The sequence below is a fragment of the Bos taurus genome, chromosome 1 (genome assembly GCF_002263795.3).
Source record: "Bos taurus isolate L1 Dominette 01449 registration number 42190680 breed Hereford chromosome 1, ARS-UCD2.0, whole genome shotgun sequence".
Lineage (NCBI taxonomy): Eukaryota > Metazoa > Chordata > Mammalia > Artiodactyla > Bovidae > Bos > Bos taurus.
This window is the reverse complement of record NC_037328.1, coordinates 58,337,160-58,357,401: the sequence shown is the minus strand read 5'-3', so window position 1 is coordinate 58,357,401 and position 20,242 is coordinate 58,337,160. Positions and strand designations below refer to the sequence as shown.

At 41.4% G+C, this 20,242-nt stretch overlaps 1 protein-coding gene across 3 annotated transcripts in view; it reads left to right on the top strand.

Moving 5' to 3' along the window:
• Positions 1 to 18,170, top strand: part of USF3 (upstream transcription factor family member 3) — a 52,812-nt gene extending 34,642 nt beyond the window's left edge. For all 3 annotated transcript variants that reach the window (XM_002684777.6, XM_005201359.5, XM_010801140.4), the window contains 2 exons: positions 2,791 to 2,887; positions 5,573 to 18,170. In XM_002684777.6, coding sequence (XP_002684823.1) covers positions 2,791 to 2,887; positions 5,573 to 12,003 — 6,528 coding nt within the window. In that variant the 3' untranslated portion in view covers positions 12,004 to 18,170. The remainder of the gene's footprint in view (positions 1 to 2,790; positions 2,888 to 5,572) is intronic.
• Positions 18,171 to 20,242: the final 2,072 nt, after the last annotated feature.

The following is a 20,242-nucleotide window of genomic DNA, read 5'->3' as shown; positions in this document are numbered from 1 at the left end:
ACCATAAGTCTCACCTCAATGTCTGTGAGTCTCTTTCTGTTTTGTGGACAGGTTCATTTGTGCTGTGTTTTAGATTCCACATGTAAGTGATATCATATGGTATTTGTCTGTCTCTTTCTGACTTACTTCACTTAGTATGATAATCTCTAGTTGTACCCATGTAACATACTGTTTATAGTATCCTTCTATTTGAATTTTTAAGAAGATATGTGTGTGTACATATACATATATATAACATATACATATATATATATATAACATATACATATATATAACATATACATGTATTGGCGTGTAATATTTCTGGAAAGATACATAAGTAACTTGGTTGACTCTGGAAAGGGCTTTAGAGGGCTAAAGTCAAAAGGAATGTGCTTTTCATTATATATCTCTTATTTACATTTTTTGCGGTATGTATATATTATGTTTTCCATTTTAAAAATTTGAATAAAGAGTACAGGGACTTTGATGTAAAATACAACCTTTCTGTAAAAGCTTAGGAATGGAAGATACTAGGAGCATGGCACCAAAACTCAACCAAGTGCCATTGTTATCTCAACCTACTTTTTAGAGTAGTTTGTAGTTGTGGTTGACAGAGTAAAGGCTCACATTAAAATCTGAAGTTTTTGCACGGTCTTAAAGGCCCTCTCTGGCCGTCTCCTCCCACTGTTTCCCTGTATACTTGCCTTTTGTCTCATTCATCTCATTTGTCTAATTCTGTTCCTCCAACACGCCAAACTCAACCCTGCCTGGGGGCCTTAGTCCTTGCCAGTCCTGCTGCTTGAGCTTTCTTTCTCCAGATGTCCACAGGGCATGCTTTCTTACACTCCTTTCAAATTTTTGCTTAGACATCACCTCACAGAGAGCCTTCCTCAGCCTCCCTTTATGAAATATATTGTAGCAGAATGTCTAAGTCAGTTTGGATTGTTCTAAGAACATTACCATAGACCGAGTGACTTAAACAACAGAAATGTATTTCTTATAATTAAGGAGGCTGGGAGTCCCAGATCAAGATGGCAGCTGGTTTGGCTCCTGATGTGGGCTTTCTTCCTGGTTGTGTTCTCACATGGCAGAGACAGTGATCACCTCTCTCATGTTTATTCTTCTAAGGGCAGTGATCTCATCCATGAGAATAGACCCTCATGACCTAATTATCTTCCAAAGGCCCCGTCATTTCAGGGATTAGGGCCTCAACATGAATTATGGGGGGATACAAACATTCAGTCCACAGTACAGAGTAACCTCTGCCATCTCTGTGATTTCTTCTTTACCCTTCTTTACTATTACTTTTTTTTAATATCTTAGTCAATTATACCTCAATAAAGTTTAAAAAAATAAGGAATAACAACATAGTGCTTCTAATGAGTCCAAGAAATAATGCATTTGAAGTACTTAACATAGGACCAGACATATAGTAGCTACAAGTACCTAACACGAAGCACTTTTCTCTATACCCCATCGGGTTCTAAGAGTCTCTCTGTATAAAGCCTTTAACCTTACCACACCTTCAAAGTAGACACTTTGATTATCCCCATTTTACAAATGAACTGAGGTTTAGAAAGACTAAGTTACTTTCCCACGTTACAGAAATGCTAAGTGGAGGAGCTAAATATTCTAGTAAGAGAGGAACAATTGCTGCAGTTTACCCAAGGAAATACAGAATTCTGGAACAGAGAGGCCCATGAAAGAGTTCCTGGAGAAAGATGCATCTAAACTCAAACTGCAGCCTGGAGGGGGGTGACTTAATTAAGAGAGTAAAAGACGCTGCTTTATTTTTCTTCATAACACTTGTCACCACCTGATTTTATTTGTAAATATAAATATTTTTATATAATAATTCCTCATAAACAAGTAATATTCCTCAAGGTCAAGAACTTTGTCCTTTTTATTACATCCCCAGCACCTAGAACAGAGCCTCAATAAATACTTAATAAATAAAAGGTAAATAGTAGAAGTTTTTGAATACAGTGCCAGTTTTAAATTGTGAACTGCCTTATGATCCAGCAATCCCACTGCTGGGCATACACACTGAGGAAACCAGAAGGGAAGGAGACACGTGTACCCCAATGTTCATTGCAGCACTGTTTATAATAGCCAGGACATGGAAGCAACCTAGATGTCCATCAGCAGATGAATGGATAAGAAAGCCATGGTACATATACACAATGGAGTATTACTCAGCCATTAAAAAGAAAACATTTGAATCAGTTCTAATGAGGTGGATGAAACTGGAGCCTATTATACAGAGTGAAGTAAGCCAGAAGGAAAAACACCAATACAGTATAATAACGCATATATATGGAATTTAGAAAGATGGTAACAATAACCCTGTGTATGAGACAGCAAAAGAGACAGTGATGTATAGAACAGTCTTATGGACTCTATGGGAGAGGGAGAGGGTGGGAAGATTTAGGAGAATGGCATTGAAACATGTAAAATATCATGTATGAAACGAGATGCCAGTCCAGGTTCGATGCATGATACTGGATGCTTGGGGCTAGTGCACTGGGACGACCCAGAGGGATGGTATGGGGAGGGAGGAGGGAGGAGGGTTCAGGATGGGGAACGCATGTATACCTGTGGTGGATTCATTTTGATATTTGGCAAAACTGATACAATTATGTAAAGTTTAAAAATAAAATTAAAAAAAAAAAAGAATGTAAAAAAAAATAATAAATAAATTGTGCAAAGATACGTATCATACGTATCGGAAAAACCAAAGCTTTAACTTTCTTCTGGCAAGTTCTTAACCTCCAGCGAAACTTTTAAACGGTTGACTTTCTTTCACAGAGCAAGAATATGATCCTGGACCAAGCCTTTAAGTACATAACAGAATTGAAAAGGCAGAACGATGAACTCCTGCTTAACGGAGGAAACAATGAACAAGGTAAAGATTTGGGGATTCTTACTTTTCATTGTTTTTTCAGTGTTCAGGCCTTTGTGTCACAGTGCGACTTATGATACTGTATTAGGATACAGAAGGTTTTTTTGTCCCGAAACATTATTAAGACCATGTATTCAGTGGGTCTGTGAGAATAGTGTTGCAAATAAATTCAGCCTTTATTCAAGTTTATCTCTTCCCCTCTTCTTTGTAGGCATATCTCTTCCCCAGTTCTTACCTTGTAGGCACACACAATTTTTATTTTATACTCTTTTTGTACTTTCTGTTTGCTTAATTCATGAATAGTTCTGTTTCTCCTTTATTCTAAATGGATCTCCCAGCTAGGGAAAATCCCATAAGAGCATGTAAGGGGAGTCCTGCTCAGTGTAACTTAAAAACAGGTATATGCCTGTATCAACCCTCAACTATGAATTAACTCAAAGGCCAAAGCATTCAATTCATAATTGTGTGTACTGCATGCATTGTGTGACTTAGACTTCCTGGTCATTTAATAATATTAATTTTTAGAGGTGACTTTTTTAATGCTGTCAGATGAGTTCTGTTTTCCCACTTGCACTGAAGAGAAGGTTTCTTATGACAGCTGAAAAGAAATATACCCCAGGCAAATATAAAGCTCTGAGGGGTAGGGCAGTTTGAGCCATCTTTGATTTATGTCTCTGAGAATAGCAGAGAGAGAATCTCCTATGACAACTCAGTAGGTCACCTTGAAAGGAGAGAAACAAAGGCGGAATTTATTGAGGTGGAGATGATGCAAAGCAGTGATTATTGTAAGAAATGAGGAGGATACTGGAAAGCACATCTAGAAGGTCAGCGCTCCGAATTCTTGTTTACTTTTAAGTTAGATGACAGCTTACCCCACCCCCCTCAGCCAGCTGTCGTTTATGGTCCAGGTCCTGTTTTATGCTGCTGTCAGGCAATTAGATACATAATCAATGTTTGGTAACCAGTCAATGTTTGGCACCCACAAAAGGGATGATAAGGCTAGAGTGTTTCTAATGAGGGCTCCTCTGGTTTCATAGCCCAGTGTCTGAGGCCATCAAGTTACCTTAAGGAAAAGAGAAACTCAAGTGGCGTGGGATTCAAGAGGAGCTGAATAGCCAGACCAGGAGTTGGGGGGGCACCTGAGGCCCCTTAAGTCCGATTGTGTTGTCGTTTCTGTCATCATCCTTTCTGTGTGTGTGCCTCTGCTCTCCCTTCTTTTCTTGTCCCAAAAGCTTCCTCCACATGCTCACTGTCCATGACAGTCTCGCACAGTGACCACAGCAGTGGCCTTGGGGGTCAGGACCACCAGGGTGTGAGTCTTGGCTTCCTTTACTCAGCTCCAGGTCTCAGTCCCTCTACCTTAAAATGAGGATAATTGTAACATCTGTCTGGTCAACTTTAAACAAAGTATTTGTTTATTCTGAACCTGTTTTTTTACATCTAAAAGAAGTGATGACAAAGGTAGTTCCCATCTCATGTTCGTTATGAGAATTAAAAGAGATAACACAGGTAAAGCACTTAGAGTAAAGCCCAGAACATAGTAAGTGCTTGATAAATGTTATCTGTTGTTGTTACTATTTTTATTATTAGTAAATGAGACAGTGAATGCAAAGTACCAGGCATATAGTAAGTGTCCAGTAAGTGAGAACAATCATCTTTATTATTTAGTCCATGATAATTGTCCTTTAATTTCTGATGTCTGTAGCACATTGGCATCCTTCTTCTGTGTCTCCTGTTTAAATACCTGAGAAAGCAATTTGATAGTCTCAGCTCCTCCTTGTTGGAACAGAACTTTTTATTTCAGGCTACCATGTAGGGTATTGGCCTTGAGGATCAGCTGCCTTTGGCGGAGGGAGTGGTGAATACCTACCACTATGACAAGGCAGGTGGAGCTATGTAGGGTCACTGAGCATAAGTACCAACAGCCAAGCCTAACCCTTAGTAGGATCCATGAGTGAGGCTGTCTCTTTTAAAATGATTTAGGGCATCACAGACATCTTCGTGCCTCAGTAGAGAACATGGCCCTACCGAGGAGAGTGCAAGTTTCACTACTGATGCCTTCTTATCGCCCTCCCACCTTACTTCTTACATGTTCTACTTGGTCTCTGCTGTTTCAAAGCCATTTATAAAAGAGACTGTCTGGAGTTCCCTGGTTGCCTAGTGGTTAGGATTCTGAACTTCCCTGCCATGACATGGGTTCAGTCCCTAATCGGGGTACTGAGATTCCACAAGCTGGGTGGCAGGTGTGGTCGGTTGGGGGAGGGGGAAAAGACTGTTACCACCATAAGTAATGTTTGTTATTTTAACATTGAAATGCTACTATATTGATATTCAGTGTTATTTTCCTAGCATGTTTCCATGATAGCAGTATGTTTTTCCTTGCTTCACCTTTTCAGGTGCCCTATTTTGAATTCGGTAATTTTGAGATTTCTACATTATGAGTAATTTTTGACCTTTGAGTTGTTGATCTTTAAAGATATGTACCTTTAAAAGGATTGAGTAGACGTTTGAGATACCATTCTAAAAAGAAGAAAGAACTTATATTGTAAAAGAGCTGAAGATTTCAGTTGAGGTATTTAGGCTGCTAAAATTAGAATTCAGTAGCTCAGTATACAGCTCTTTCTTAAATTAATGTAAATACTGACATTTAGAGGTAATTTAAAAAGTTTTTTCTTTTTGATATTATAGCTGAAGAAATTAAAAAGCTACGTAAACAACTGGAAGAAATTCAAAAAGAAAACGGCCGATATATTGAATTACTAAAAGCAAATGACATATGTTTATATGACGACCCCACAATCCACTGGAAAGGAAATCTTAAAAATTCAAAGGTCTCTGTTGTTATTCCCAGTGACCAGGTTCAAAAAAATATCATTGTTTATTCCAATGGGAGTCAGCCTGGTGGAAACAGCCAGGGAACAGCTGTTCAGGGGATAACCTTTAATGTTGGTCATAATTTACAAAAGCAAACTGCCAATGTGGTGCCAGTGCAGAGGACTTGCAATCTTGTGACTCCTGTGTCTATTTCTGGAGTTTACCCTTCTGAAAACAAGCCATGGCATCAGACCACGGTTTCTGCATTGGCTGCCAACCAGCCTGTTCCTCTTTGTCTTCCTGCTGCTCTTTCTGCTCAAAACATTCTTGAGCTCTCCACCTCCGAAAGTGAGTCTAGTGTGCTTGGTCCCACCAGCAGCTCACTGGTCGCTGTTCCTGTTGGGCCTGAACCACCCCAGCATTGTTCATCGCACACGTGTCTAAATGATCAAAATTCTTCAGAAAATAAGAAGGGGCAAGAAAGCCCCCAAGTATTGAAGAAAACGGTCCCTTGTGCCACAAGCATCTCCTCCAGCTGCTCAGCAACTGCCACTCAAGGACAGCCTGGAAGCGAGTCCTGCCGGAGCACACAGGATCACAGAAGTGATCTTCAAACCACCCTGGTTGTTTCCGTCACCACCGCAGTCTGCTCCCAGCCTCCCAGACCTGCTGGTGATTCTTGTATGGCAAGCAGTAGCAAGGGTGCAGACTCCGCAAGTGTTACCATGGTGGTGGCCCCGTCTGTCCCTGGAGGAGGGATGATCACCATGCCTGTAAGCACCCTTTCTGCAAACCCTATGGACAGTGGTTGGACTCTTTCTTGTTCTTTGCCTTCTTCAGCTGTCAGTACTGCAGATTTGAAAAACATGAATAGCCTTACCCGAATTTCCTCAGCTGGAAACACACAGACAACGTGGACTACTTTGCAACTGGCGGGAAACACTATTCAGCCCTTAAGCCAGACACCGTCTTCTGCTGTGACCCCGGTATTAAATGAGTCTGGCACTAGCCCCACCACAGCCAACCACAGTAGATGTGTGGCTCCAGGCATCAGCTTGAATAATTCCTTTCCAGCAGAGGGGCAGCCAGTGGAGCAAGTAGTTGTAACCTTGCCTTCCTGTCCACCTTTACCTATGCAGCCACTGATCACCCAGCCACAAGTTAAGTCTCAGCCTCCAAAAAGTATCCTCCCATTGAATTCTGCCATGCAGGTGATTCAGATGGCTCAGCCAGTGGGGTCAGCTGTTAATGCAGCTCCTGCTAATCAGAATGTTATCATTCTTCAACCACCCAGCACCACCCCGTGCCCAACAGTGATGAGGGCAGAGGTTCCCAACCAAACGGTAGGTCAGCAGATAGTCATCATCCAGGCAGCTAACCAGAATACTTTGCCACTTCTCTCTGCTCCACCTCCCGGTTCTGTTCGACTCCCTGTCAATGGAGCCAGTGCTATCATAGGATCTAACAATTCAGTGCAAAATGTTTCCACCCCGCAGACTTTTGGAGGAAAGCACCTTGTCCACATATTACCACGACCTACATCTTTATCAGCGTCGAATTCCACACAAACTTTTTCTGTTACTGTATCCAGCCAACAGCAGCCTCAAACCATTTCTTTAAATGGACAGCTCTTTGCTTTGCAGCCTGTGATGTCTTCATCAGGAACTACAAATCAAACCCCTATGCAAATTATTCAGCCCACCACCAGCGAAGATCCAAATACCAATGTTGCCCTGAATACCTTTGGCGCTTTGGCCAGCCTCAATCAAAGCATATCACAGATGGCTGGGCAAAGCTGTGTACAGTTGTCTGTTAGCCAGCCAGTCCATCCTCAAACTGCTGCAAATAGTCAAATCACCCCAGCTAACTGTGTTTCATTAACAACTGTAGCACCTCCCATGACAACAGATAATTCAGCCACACTACCCAGTACTTACAACCTAGTGACTACTCCCTCAGTGAACACTGTGGCTTGTGTGCCTAACACGAAGGCAAAAAGGTTGAATAAGAAGCCGGGTGTCAAGAAACACTTAGCCACTAACAAGTCAGCCTGCTCCCTGAATGCAGTCAGAGATGTGGGCAAGTCAGATGGCCCCAGCACTGAAGGTTCCGCAGAGCCATCATGTAATGATGGACTTCTGGAAAGCCTCCCTGGTGTGTTACCATCTGCCATTGTGTCCCAGACAAATAGTGTAAGTGTTTCTGGTTCACATTCTTTGAATGTTCTGAATTCTGAATCAGTGATGCCTGAGTCTGTACCCAAATCTAAGTCAGCCGAAGAGTCTAGCCCACCCTCCCAAGAATCTGTAACAAGTGAACAATTTACAATGGCCCCAGCAAAATCCAAAGATTTTCTCCCCATTTCACAACGAGAGACATCTCAGGATACGCCACCGAGTAGTTTGGCATTGCCAGATGCTGCCAAATCCTGCACGTCAGCCAACGTGTTGATTTCCTCTGCGGATGATGCCCCCGTTTTGGTCTCTCAGGTTTCTCACTTGTCATCTACCACGAGCACTACAAGTACTGACTGTGTTTCTGAAGTGGGAGTCATTGCTGACCCTTGCAGGGTTCAGCAAGCGTCATCAGATACAGTACCAACCACAGGTCTCTTAAAGGGGCAGGGTTTAACTGCACTGCTCTCTGGTCTTGCTAAAGAAAAAGACCCTCAGAAATCATCTCTTTCAGTCCAGGTGGACCATCCTGACTTTTCTTCAGAAAATTCTAAAATAGTTGATTCAAATGTTGAGTTGCATCCCAAACAGGAGCTATTACTGATGAGCAGTGATGATAGAGACCCAGGACAGCCTCATTCGTGCATCCCTGACCAGGAGGTTATTAATGGTTCTTTGCTCACCAGTAGGCAGGCTGACTCTCCCATGTCGACCAGCTCTGGCAGTAGTCGTAGTTTCTCAGTTGCATCTATGCTTCCTGAAACAGCCAGAGAGGACGTCACCAGCAATGCAGCGACTAATACGTGTGACAGCTGCACCTTTGTGGAGCAAACTGATATAGTTGCTCTTGCAGCACGAGCTATTTTTGACCAGGAGAACCTTGAGAAGGGAAGAGCTGGTACTCAGGTACCAGCTGATATACGGGAAGTTCCTTCAAAGCCTTCTGAAGCATCCTCTTTAGAGGGAGACCAGCCTTTCAAAACACAGATATCTAAAGAGAGTGGTCCAGGACAGGCAGAAGCAACACCAAATGAATTTAATTCTCAGGATTCAATTGAAGCCACTGTGGATAGGCCCCTTGAAAAACCAAGTTGTTCTGTAGGAATGAAAACATCAAATGCCTCTTTACAGGTTTCGACTTCCCAGCCACCAAGCATCACCAGTTTAAGTGTGAATAATCTTATTCACCAGAGTACCCTCAGCCATCCTCTGGTCAGCTGCACTGGTTTATCCCAAACTTCAGAGCAAACAGCTGTTCCTACAACAGTGAATCTGACAGTTTCATCTGGTTCCTATGGCAATCAGCCTCCTGGACCATCCCTGATGACTGAATACTCCCAAGAACACCTAAATACTATGGCTGGTACTGTACCAAACACACCAATTCAAGAGCCGCTCTTAAAGCCAAGTCACGAAAGCCGTAAAGACTCTACTAAACGTGCTGTCCAGGATGACCTTTTACTGTCTTCAGCTAAACGTCAGAAGCATTGTCAGCCAGCCGCCCTCCGGCTTGAAGGTCTGTCCCTGATGAGCCGAACTCCAGACAGCATTTCCGATCAAACTCAAATGATGGTTGGTCAGATTCCTCCCAACTCTTCAAACTCAGTTGTGCCTATTAGCAACCCAGCACACGGGGACGGCCTTACTCGATTATTTCCGCCTAGTAACAACTTTGTGGTCCCCGCATTGAGGCAGACCGAGGTTCAGTGTGGTTCGCAGGCTTCCATTGCTGAACAGCAGCCAGCCCAGGCCGGCCAACATCTGCAGGCCCTGCAGCAACATGTTCCAGCTCAAGGGGTACCTCACCTGCATAGTAACCACGTCTACTTAAAGCAGCAGCAGCAAGCAGGGCAGTTGAGAGAGAGGCATCACTTGTATCAGCTGCAGCGTCACGTACCTCACGCAGAGAGTTCTGTCCACTCTCAGGCCCACAGCGTCCACCAACAGAGAACCCTGCAACAGGAAGTTCAGATGCAAAAAAAGAGGAATCTTGTTCAGGGCACTCAGGCCTCTCAGCTGTCTTTACAACCCAAGCATCATGGAACTGACCAATCCCGACCTAAGAGCGGTCAGCCGCACCCGCACCATCAGCAGATGCAGCAACAGATGCAGCAACATTTTGGAAGCTCCCAGGCAGAGAAGAGTTGTGAAAACCCTTCCACCAGCCGGAACCACCAGAACCACCTCAGTCAAGATATTCTGCACCAGCAGGAGGTGGGAAGCCGGCAGCAAGCTCCGGGGGTTTCTTCTGAACACGTATCTGGGCATAATCCAATGCAGAGGCTGTTGACATCAAGAGGCATAGAGCAGCAAATGGCATCCCAATCGAGTATTGTGACGAGACCTTCAGACATGACCTGTGCTCCACACAGGCCGGAGAGAAACAGAGTTTCAAGTTACTCTGCTGAGGCACTCATTGGAAAAACATCTTCTAATTCAGAGCAGAGAATGGGTATATCGATTCAGGGTTCCAGAGTTTCAGATCAGCTTGAAATGAGAAGCTACCTTGATGTTCCCAGAAACAAGAGTTTAGCCATTCATAATATGCAGGGTCGTGTGGACCATACTGCCTCAGATATCCGCCTTTCTGACTGTCAGACATTTAAACCAAGTGGAGCCAGTCAGCAGCCCCAGAATAATTTTGAAGTACAGTCTTCAAGAAATAATGAAATAGGTAACCCTGTATCATCTTTGAGGAGTATGCAGCCCCAAGCTTTTCGTATTAGTCAAAACCCTGGTCCACCACCAGTCGACCGCCAAAAGCGATTACCTTATCCACCAGTTCAGAGCATCCCAACAGGAAATGCTATCCCAACAAGGGACAATGAAAATACATGTCACCAAAGTTTCATGCAGAGTTTACTTGCCCCTCACCTGGGCGATCAGGTCATTGGAAGTCAGAGATCCCTCTCAGAACATCAGAGGAATACACAGTGTGGTCCCTCCTCTGCAGTTGAATATAACTGTCCCCCGAGCCATGAAAGTGTCCATATTAGAAGGGACAGTGAGAGTCAGAGTAGGGAGAGCTGTGACATGTCCCTGGGCGCAATTAACACCCGGAACAGCACCTTGAATATTCCGTTTTCAAGTTCTTCGTCTTCAGGAGATATTCAGGGTCGAAACACGAGTCCCAATGTTTCTGTACAGAAATCCAATCCCATGAGGATTACTGACAGTCATGGGACCAAGGGCCACATGAACCCTCCAGTCACAACCAACATGCATGGGGTTGCAAGGCCAGCTTTGCCGCATCCGTCTGCGTCTCACGGAAATGCTGACCAAGGGCCTCCTGTACGTCAAACCAGTTCTTCAGTTCCCCAGCGATCAAGGCATCCGTTGCCAGACAGCGGCGGTTCCAAAATTCGTCCACCTGAAAGGACTCGCTCCGGAAACCCAAGACATAGCAATGTCTTCGATCCAAGTCTTCCTCACCTTCCTCTGTCTACTGGCGGCAGTATGATTCTTGGACGCCAACAACCTGCTGCAGAAAAGAGAGGAAGTATTGTTCGTTTCATGCCAGATAGCCCACAAGTACCTAATGATAACTCAGTGCCTGACCAGCACACACTATCACAAAATTTTGGTTTTCCTTTTATCCCCGAGGGTGGCATGAACCCGCCAATAAACGCTAATGCTTCTTTCATTCCACAGGTTACTCAGCCTAGTGCCACTCGAACCCCAGCCCTCATCCCTGTGGATCCCCAAAATACTCTCCCCTCCTTCTATCCCCCATACTCTCCTGCTCATCCCACACTGTCCAATGATATTTCAATCCCCTATTTTCCTAATCAAATGTTCTCAAATCCCAGCACAGAGAAGGTAAACAGTGGAAGTTTGAATAACCGATTTGGATCAATTCTGTCTCCTCCCCGACCTGTTGGCTTTGCTCAACCGAGTTTTCCTCTTCTCCCCGACATGCCTCCAATGCACATGACCAACTCTCACTTATCCAATTTTAATATGACATCTTTGTTTCCAGAAATAGCTACAGCTCTTCCTGATGGCTCAGCGATGTCCCCTTTGCTTACGATAGCAAACTCCTCTGCCTCAGACTCTTCCAAACAGTCCTCCAACAGACCTGCCCACAACATAAGCCATATCTTAGGTCATGATTGCAGTTCAGCTGTTTAAATACCGATTGACTAAACATAAGTGTAACGAGTGAGATTACACATGTATTTGTATGTGTGTTCACACATACATGCACAGGAAGAGAGAGAGTGTGTGAGTGTATCTCCTTGTGTTTGTTTAATCAGTTGCCAGTTATCTTCTGAATGTAGGGAAGCCATGTCAGAGATGAGGCACATACTAGGTTGTCAAAAAAAATTTATCTTTCATTTTTAACTGCACGGTGTGCGCTTTAAATTGCCCAAGCAGACTGACATTTTCAGGCTTGATTTATAATCTGACATTCTCTAGATACTAATCGACTGGAAGGTGGGAGAAGTCATCCTGGTGTCATCACCTAGATTTTAAATTTGATTGTTGACAATTTGTAAAATAGATGATTGAGATAGTGGAGTTGCTCTCCAACAATACAGACATTTCAGTAGAACACAGTGGCTTGTAACCAAATGCTGGCCAAGTGTATTCTGGAACAGTCTCTTACCCATGGCAGGTGTTGAATTAATGTAGAATGAATGTCCGTGATTCAACTCAAGCAGTTAGCAAATAGGTGAGTTATTGAATCAAGCTTTATTCCCAAGGTTTGGTTTAGGTAGAAGCTTCTTCCTTAATTATAACAATTCATAAATTATCTGAATTCCATGTCTTGTTTTCCAAATTAGGGAACCGTCAGTTCAGTTTAGTTGCTCAGTTACATACGACTCTTTGCGACCCCATGAACTGCAGCACGCCAGGCCTCCCTGTCCATCACCAACTCCCGGAGTTTACTCAAGCTCACGTCCATTGAGTCAGTGATGCCATCCAACCATCTCATCCTCTTTTGTCCCCTTCTCCTCCTGCCCTCAATCTTTCCCAGCATCAGGGTCTTTTCAAATGAATCAGCTCTTTGCATCAGGTGGCCAAAGTATTGGAGTTTCAGCTTCAACATCAGTCCTTCCAATGAATATTCAGGACTGATTTCCTTCAGGATGGACTGGTTGGATCTCCTTGCAGTCCAAGGGACTCTCAAGAGTCTTCTCCAACACCACAGTTCAAAAGCGTCAATTCTTCTGCGCTCAGCTTTCTTTATAGTCCAGCTCTCACATCCATACATGACTACTGGAAGAACCATAGCCTTGACTAGATGGACCTTTGTTGAGAAAGTAATGTCTCTGCTTTTCAATATGCTGTCTAGATGGGTCATAACTTTCCTTCCAAGATGTAAGCTGCTTTTAATGCATGGCTGCAGTCACCATCTCCAGTGATTTTATCCTTTAATGTGCCAAGGTCCTGTAAAGCAAAGGTCTTCCTTAAACAAGTAGCCTTAAAAGTGGAAAGCTAAACAGCAGAGTACGTAGATGTTTTCCATTTTGTCCTTGCATTTTGCATCAGGCCATAAGGATGATAGCCAGTTGTATTGTGAGGTTTTGCATGTGTTCAGTTAAGGATTGTTTCACTCATTGAGTTTTGTTGTAGAATTCTCTCTTTGTTCTATTTGATCTTGAAATAGGTTCTTTGGTATTTGTTTAATCATTAGGGACTGATCACTTAATAGTGTGTTTGGAATCAACAGTTATTTGAGCCTTACTTTTCAAATATTTCTGAACAGAGTCTTAAGCTCTGTCAGTATTTTCACTTACTGGTATTTATATTCAAGATATGGCATTGTATATTGCATTATTACCCTTCATTGTAGACTTACAATGAGAGGATGAATTTGTTCATTGCTTTTCCTGATGGTAGATGTGAAATGGTGCTTCAAAAAATTGTCTTTTTATAAGTTCACGTGTGTGAGTGTGTGTGTACTTCGACATAGATTTTAAGGTATAAACTAGCTCTTTCAAAATAGGCCTGCGATCTGAAAATAGGAAATTGACACCTGAGACCTGCTGAAGAGTAGAACTTGATATAGAGTTGTTTTTAAAGCCCCACTGAAGTTAAGAATGAATTTTGAATTTTAAAGATATATATTCAAAATTCATGTATTGCATTTTGAAAACTTTATTAAAAGTTAAGAAAACAGTTGATGTGTACTCATATTTCAAGCCCATTGCTTGTTGTTATATTCTGCCAAAAATGGAATGGAGTGGGAGATATAAACTGTTCTGTCTGCTCTGTTAACAAAGTTAACCCACGGACCAGTGTTTTGGTTTTATTCTCATTTGGGAAAAAAAAAAAAAAGCCTCCTAATGCTTGGTTGGAGAAGGAAATGGCAACCCACTCCAGTGTTCTTGCCTGGGAAATCCCATGGACAGAGGGGCCTAGCGGGCTACAGTCCATGGGATCACAAGAGTCAGACAGGCCTGAGCGACTGAACACACACAGAAGGCTTGGTTAGAGCAGCTAACTCTAGTGAATACCTCTACTACAGCAAAAGGGTCTCAGCAAAAGGGTCATCTGTGCCTCTTTCGCTGTTCTTACCAAACTCCCCTGCTGCTGGCGGAGGCCGCCTCCTCGGCGCAAAAAATATACTGAAAGAAAATGTCTGTATTTTCTTCCTTCAGAATGGTCATGGGGAGAAATAGGAGAGCTTCATGAAAAAGTTACTTAAGAAAACAGGTAAACAGTTAAAACGTTTAATTGAGAAAAAATATGACATTTATAACTTATTTTAACTGAATTTTAAGCTTTAACATTCAAGTTTTTCCTTGTACTTGAAAGGTCTAATCTGCCAGTTTCAAGAACTGTTCTTAGAGTGTTCAGCTATTCATCCTCTCTCTCTCTTTCCTACCTTCTCTTCCTCTCTTTTCCCTCTGTGCACGCACGTGCACTCACACATACGCGCACACGCAGTGGCTGTTGAGTTCTGCAAAACTGGGGACTGTTAGGTAAAATCAGAACTAAGGTAACAGGCCAAGGAGAAGCTGAATTTGAACATTCAGTGGAAAGGCCTCAAGCCTGGTACTTGCAAGTATTTCTCTGTTGTCTCAATTGTATTTTTCTGCTCAGCTCTCTTCAGAGATAATATTTACATTCCTCAGAACTTTCATTCCAAGCGTACAACACTTTGATTCCAAATGAGTCTCTATCCCTAAGTAAGGCTTATTTGACCCTCTGAGGAAAAATGTGACCATCTGCAAATAATTTGGCCCCTGCTTCCATATAGCTTTAATTGTCTTACAGACAGATGCATACGTATGTGTTTATATACAAACTCAATTCTGAAAATGTTCAGAGCACAGTAATCTTACTTGATTTATAAGCATGATTATATGAGGTTTAAGCAGTATTAAGTATTTGATAATTAGAGCTACATGAATTGGGCAAGGAAATTTATCATTTAATATATAACAATATGGATTTTTTTTTTTGGCAAACATGGCAGAGAACATAGTTTTGGTTATAGTAAATTTAATGTTATTCGTGGCTTGCTAATATATGTCTACAGAATGTAAAATCATTTCTACAGATAAATTTGTAATCTAGAAATACACAAACATGTATGAAGCATAAGTGAATCATTGATTAAATAATTTCTCTCATAGTGTTATTGATCACCTGGAATCAATTTCAGGAAGATGTTGATTCCTCTAAACATTTAATACAGCAACTTCTGATAGGGTAAAAAATTTCATATTTCTTATCATGCAAAAATTTCTAATGTGTCAATCATGGATAAAAGATGTCATTTCTCTTTTTGGTACATAAAAGTTGTTTTGGGATATTTTATACTATTCCAGGAAGTTTGTTTTTGTTTTTATGTTAAGACCTTTGGGGTGTTCCAGCAATGGTACCCTTTTTCTAAGTAGAGAGTGTGCATTCCAGAGGGATCATGCAGTAAAGAGTGCGCATTCCAGAGTGATCATGCTTTATAAAACTTAATGTGTCAGAACTGTAGAAAGAGAAGAATGAGGAGGGAATCTTCAGGGTGAACTGCAATGAGGATTTGACTCATTTTAAAATTAGCCTTCTTAATATACAAATTATTTAAATATTTTAAAGATAATTCATTTGCCCTGCTCTTGCCTTCTAACATTAGCCATTTCATGGAGAGGCTGATATTTACACTCCAAAAAAGTGTGGAAATACATTTTAATGGGAGTGATGTTTTTAGAACTTGAGAAAAGATTATGACTCTTCTTAGCTGTATCCTTCCTTTGATGCAAAGTACCTAGGCTCTTATTTTCTTCTGTCTGCTCCATGTCAAGTGGCAGGGAACCCACTCATTCCTTAGCAGAATGATTACTCCTCTGCCTTGAAACATTTATTGGGCCCAGCGTCATTGGATCAGTGCATAATAGCGACTCATACTCCCAAATCAATGATTCCCAAAGACCTAGCTTTGGAAATCACTGTATTCTATTAAGGGGCAAAGAGAATTCCTCAAAACAAAAGTAATTCAAGATTAACTGAAAATATTTAACGTGCCATATAGTTTTGTTCCTTGTTTTGGAGAGCTTGTTTTTTTTCCCCCATGGAGGAGTAAAGAAAGGGCAAAGGTGGTACCAAAATCAGATGGCTTTGGGTTGATATCCTTAGGAACCTGGCAGTCATTGTTCTAATTCTGCTCTCTCCAAATCTGCATTTGTTGATCACCTATGGCTGTGTACTTCCAGAGGGCAGTAATAGTAAGTGATGGTTTTTGATACACTTATGCAAATTAAAGGCCAGAAATTAGTTCTTCTCTGATAACTTTTTGGCTGAATGAAACCATTTCTCCTTCCCCTGTGAGTTCAACAGGAGAGGGTCCTTTATTACTTAATCATATTCTCCCTGTATTCTACACTTCTGTGTGAGCCTAAGAGTGTTTCTACTAGAGTCTGTGGGGGTCATCAAGTTCAGATTGAGGTGTTCTGGGAAGAAGTGTTGAGGACCTTCTTAGACACAGAACTTCCAGTTGTGCCCACATGCCTCTCCCCGGAAACTGCACTTTACCTGCAACTGTGCCTCTGGTCCTAGGACCAGCCATTGGAACATACCGCTCACCCACTCCTCTGTTCCGGCAAAGGACCAGCCTGGTACACGCTGTGTAATCAAACACCTAGATGACAAATACAGCTGACGTTTCTCACTGTTGCCTTATCATTCTCTGAGCCATCTTTAATGCTGATCTTAGAAAAATTTACTAGTTAGATGCAAGACTCCTTTTAAACTCAGAGCTGGTATGTGGTGGCCATTCAATATTCTTATTTCTAGATTTGCACAAACCTTGTCAACTGTAGTCTTTTTCTGGTGCATGCATGTGTTCAGATGCTTCATAAACAGCCTACCCGGGTTGAAAATGTTGGGGATAATGTTGAAAGTGGTGTTATTTTGGATGACTACATAATCTGTCACTAGGAATTTCATGAGGCATAGGAGATAAGTCTTCATTTGTAATTTGACATTTAAAAAAATAATTCTTTTTTCCCCCTCAGTTGTTACGTACAGGTATACACCATACTATGTCATAGGAACTTAAAGTTTACTCCATGTCAATCCCCTCTTCACTTTTCTAGATCTCTATTCCCCCACCCCCTAAGTCTTAAAACCATTTTTTATCTGTGAGGTCACTGAGGCACTGGACTTGACTATATTGGTAACTTTTAGGGGGAATTGAACTGTTGATCTTCCAAAAGAAAGGGACCAGACAGTGTTGCTTAAAATGCTGCAGTTGTGTTACTGTGAAGAAAAGATTTGCTTCCACTTTCAACAGGAGATATATATATATATATATATATACACACACACACACACACACACGCATATACACATATATATTCATTTCAGTAAAAGTGGGTGGAGAAGTCTGAGCACATAGTTACCTTCACACATTATTTATAGATACACTGGGTGAGAAGCTTACTGTAGGGCAGTCACCAGAAAAAACCTAACTGTAGTGCTTTCAGTATATGTAATATTTGTATCTATTCCCATGCCAGCACTGTCTGCTGTGCACTGTGTCCTATTACTGTAAATCACCTGGTTTATAATTCTAATGGGAACTAATTTGTTTTGTAATGAATTCAGAGCAGATATGTATAATATGGCCAGGATTGTCCTACAGTTGTAAATAAGAATAGGTCCTGTTTATTTTGACATCTTTTTACAAATGCATTGTATTAGGGTGTGAATATTCTGAACCATGCTCTTGTTTAAAGTTTTGAAATTTTTATTGGTAAATGTAACATTTTAATGGTTGTAATAATTATTTGTATAGATATGAATATAGTATTTTATTTAAGAAAATAAACTTTGCATTTTTGCATTGTGAATTCTGTCTTTTCTGATCATTGCATGTACCACTTCAAACTTGGTATTAAAATGATTTGCCTTGCATGCTGAAGTTTTGTATTTGAGTAATCTTGAAATTTTGCCAAAATTTCCAAAAATGATATCATGGCACACAGCCCATGAGGATTGTATTTCTGATCAAAGAATCAGCCTCAAATCATAATTATGATCAGTGCTGTACTTTTGCAGTAAACTGTACACCTCTATACTCATGAAAAATAGGATTAGAATTTCAGGTCTGGAGAGAACTGAGAGGTGATTCAATTTAAATTCTCCTCCTTGTATGTTTATAGTGTCGGAAACAAGCACAAAATCACTTTGGGACAAGAATTAGGCCTTTCATTACAACTACCCATATCAACTTGTCACATCTCATAAGCATGAAGTTTGAGGGGAAAAAACATCACTGAGGAACTTGCACAGTATAAAACTGTGTACAGTTTAAATGCCTATAAATCAAACAATTTGTTCTTCGGGGATAGCCTACAGATGTGGTAAAAGTTATAAATTCAAGAAATGATAAACCTAAAGTTCAGGTGATGAATCCTTCCTAGGAAAGGAGGGAGGAGGAGAGTATTGAGAGTGGTACTTGTAAAGCATTGGTAGGGTTTATTGGATTGGAGAGCAGATACCCAGGTGTTCATCTCACACCTGACATGTTTGTCTTAGGAGTGAATAAAACATAGTCTAATACTAAAACAGGTAAAATAAGGACCTTCAATTCAATTCAGTCACTCAGTAGTGTCCGACTCTTTGCGACCCCATGAATTGCAGCACGCCAGGCCTCCCTGTCCATCACCAACTCCCGGAGTTCACTGAGACTCACGTCCATCGAGTCAGTGATGCCATCCAGCCATCTCATCCTCTGTCATCCCCTTCTCCTCCTGCCCCCAATCCCTCCCAGCATCAGAGTCTTTTCCAATGAGTCAACTCTTCGCATGAGGTGGCCAAAGTACTGGAGTTTCAGCTTTAGCATCATTCCTTCCAAAGAACATCTAGGGCTGATCTCCTTTAGATTGGACTGGTTGGATCTCCTTGCAGTCCAAGGGACTCTCAAGAGTCTTCTCCAACACCACAGTTCAAAAGCATCAATTCTTCGGCACTCAGCTTTCTTCACAGTCCAACTCTCACATCCATACATGACCACTGGAAAAACCATAGCCTTGACTAGACGAACCTTTGTTGGCAAAGTAATGCACACTTATTCCCACATGTCCTCTGGAAAACTAGTGCTCACAGTATTTCCTGGTTGAGCTTTTTGTGAGTTCAGGTTAAAGCTCAGTATTCTGATTATCAAGGGTTTAGCATTCTTTCTGCTGTTGCCCACTGTCACTCATTTCAGGTCATAGATTAATCACACATTTTGATTATACAAGGAGCCCTAATAAGCCATAAAGTGTATACAACCCATAATAGTGCAACCACTGGGCATAAATTCAATCTCCCTAAAATGAATGTGCAGATTATAATAGCTATATACTGTAACATTTTGTTAGCTTTCCAATCTAGTTCAATGTTTGGAGGAAGATTAGTAACAAATTTCTTTAAAAAGCTACCCAGGGAATTTTCACTTTTAGGTAAAATTTAATAGCAAGTGGCAGGTTCACAATCCCACTACACCAACTAGAACAAAGAGATAAATTAGAAAAATTATTTTTAATGTATTTTTTATTGAAATCCAGTTGAATTACAATGTTGTGTTAATTTCTGCCATGCATCAAAGTGACTCAGTTATATTGTGTGTGTGTGTGTATATATATGTATGTATATGTGTGTATACATTCTTTTCCATATTTTTCCATTATAGTTTATTACAGGATGTTGAATATACAATAGGACATTGTTGTTAGAAAAATTATCTTTTAAAAGATACTAAAACCCATCAATAGAGAGGACAAAATTCCTTTGACTAGATACATAGATCTGAACAAAACTCCAGAGAGAAAAAAAAGTCCTCCTTACTGTGAGATGAGATCTCGGGCCTCTCCTTATTCCCCTGGGGACATCGGATGAGTTTGGGTTGAAAAGGTAGTGTGAAAGTTCCCACAGTTTT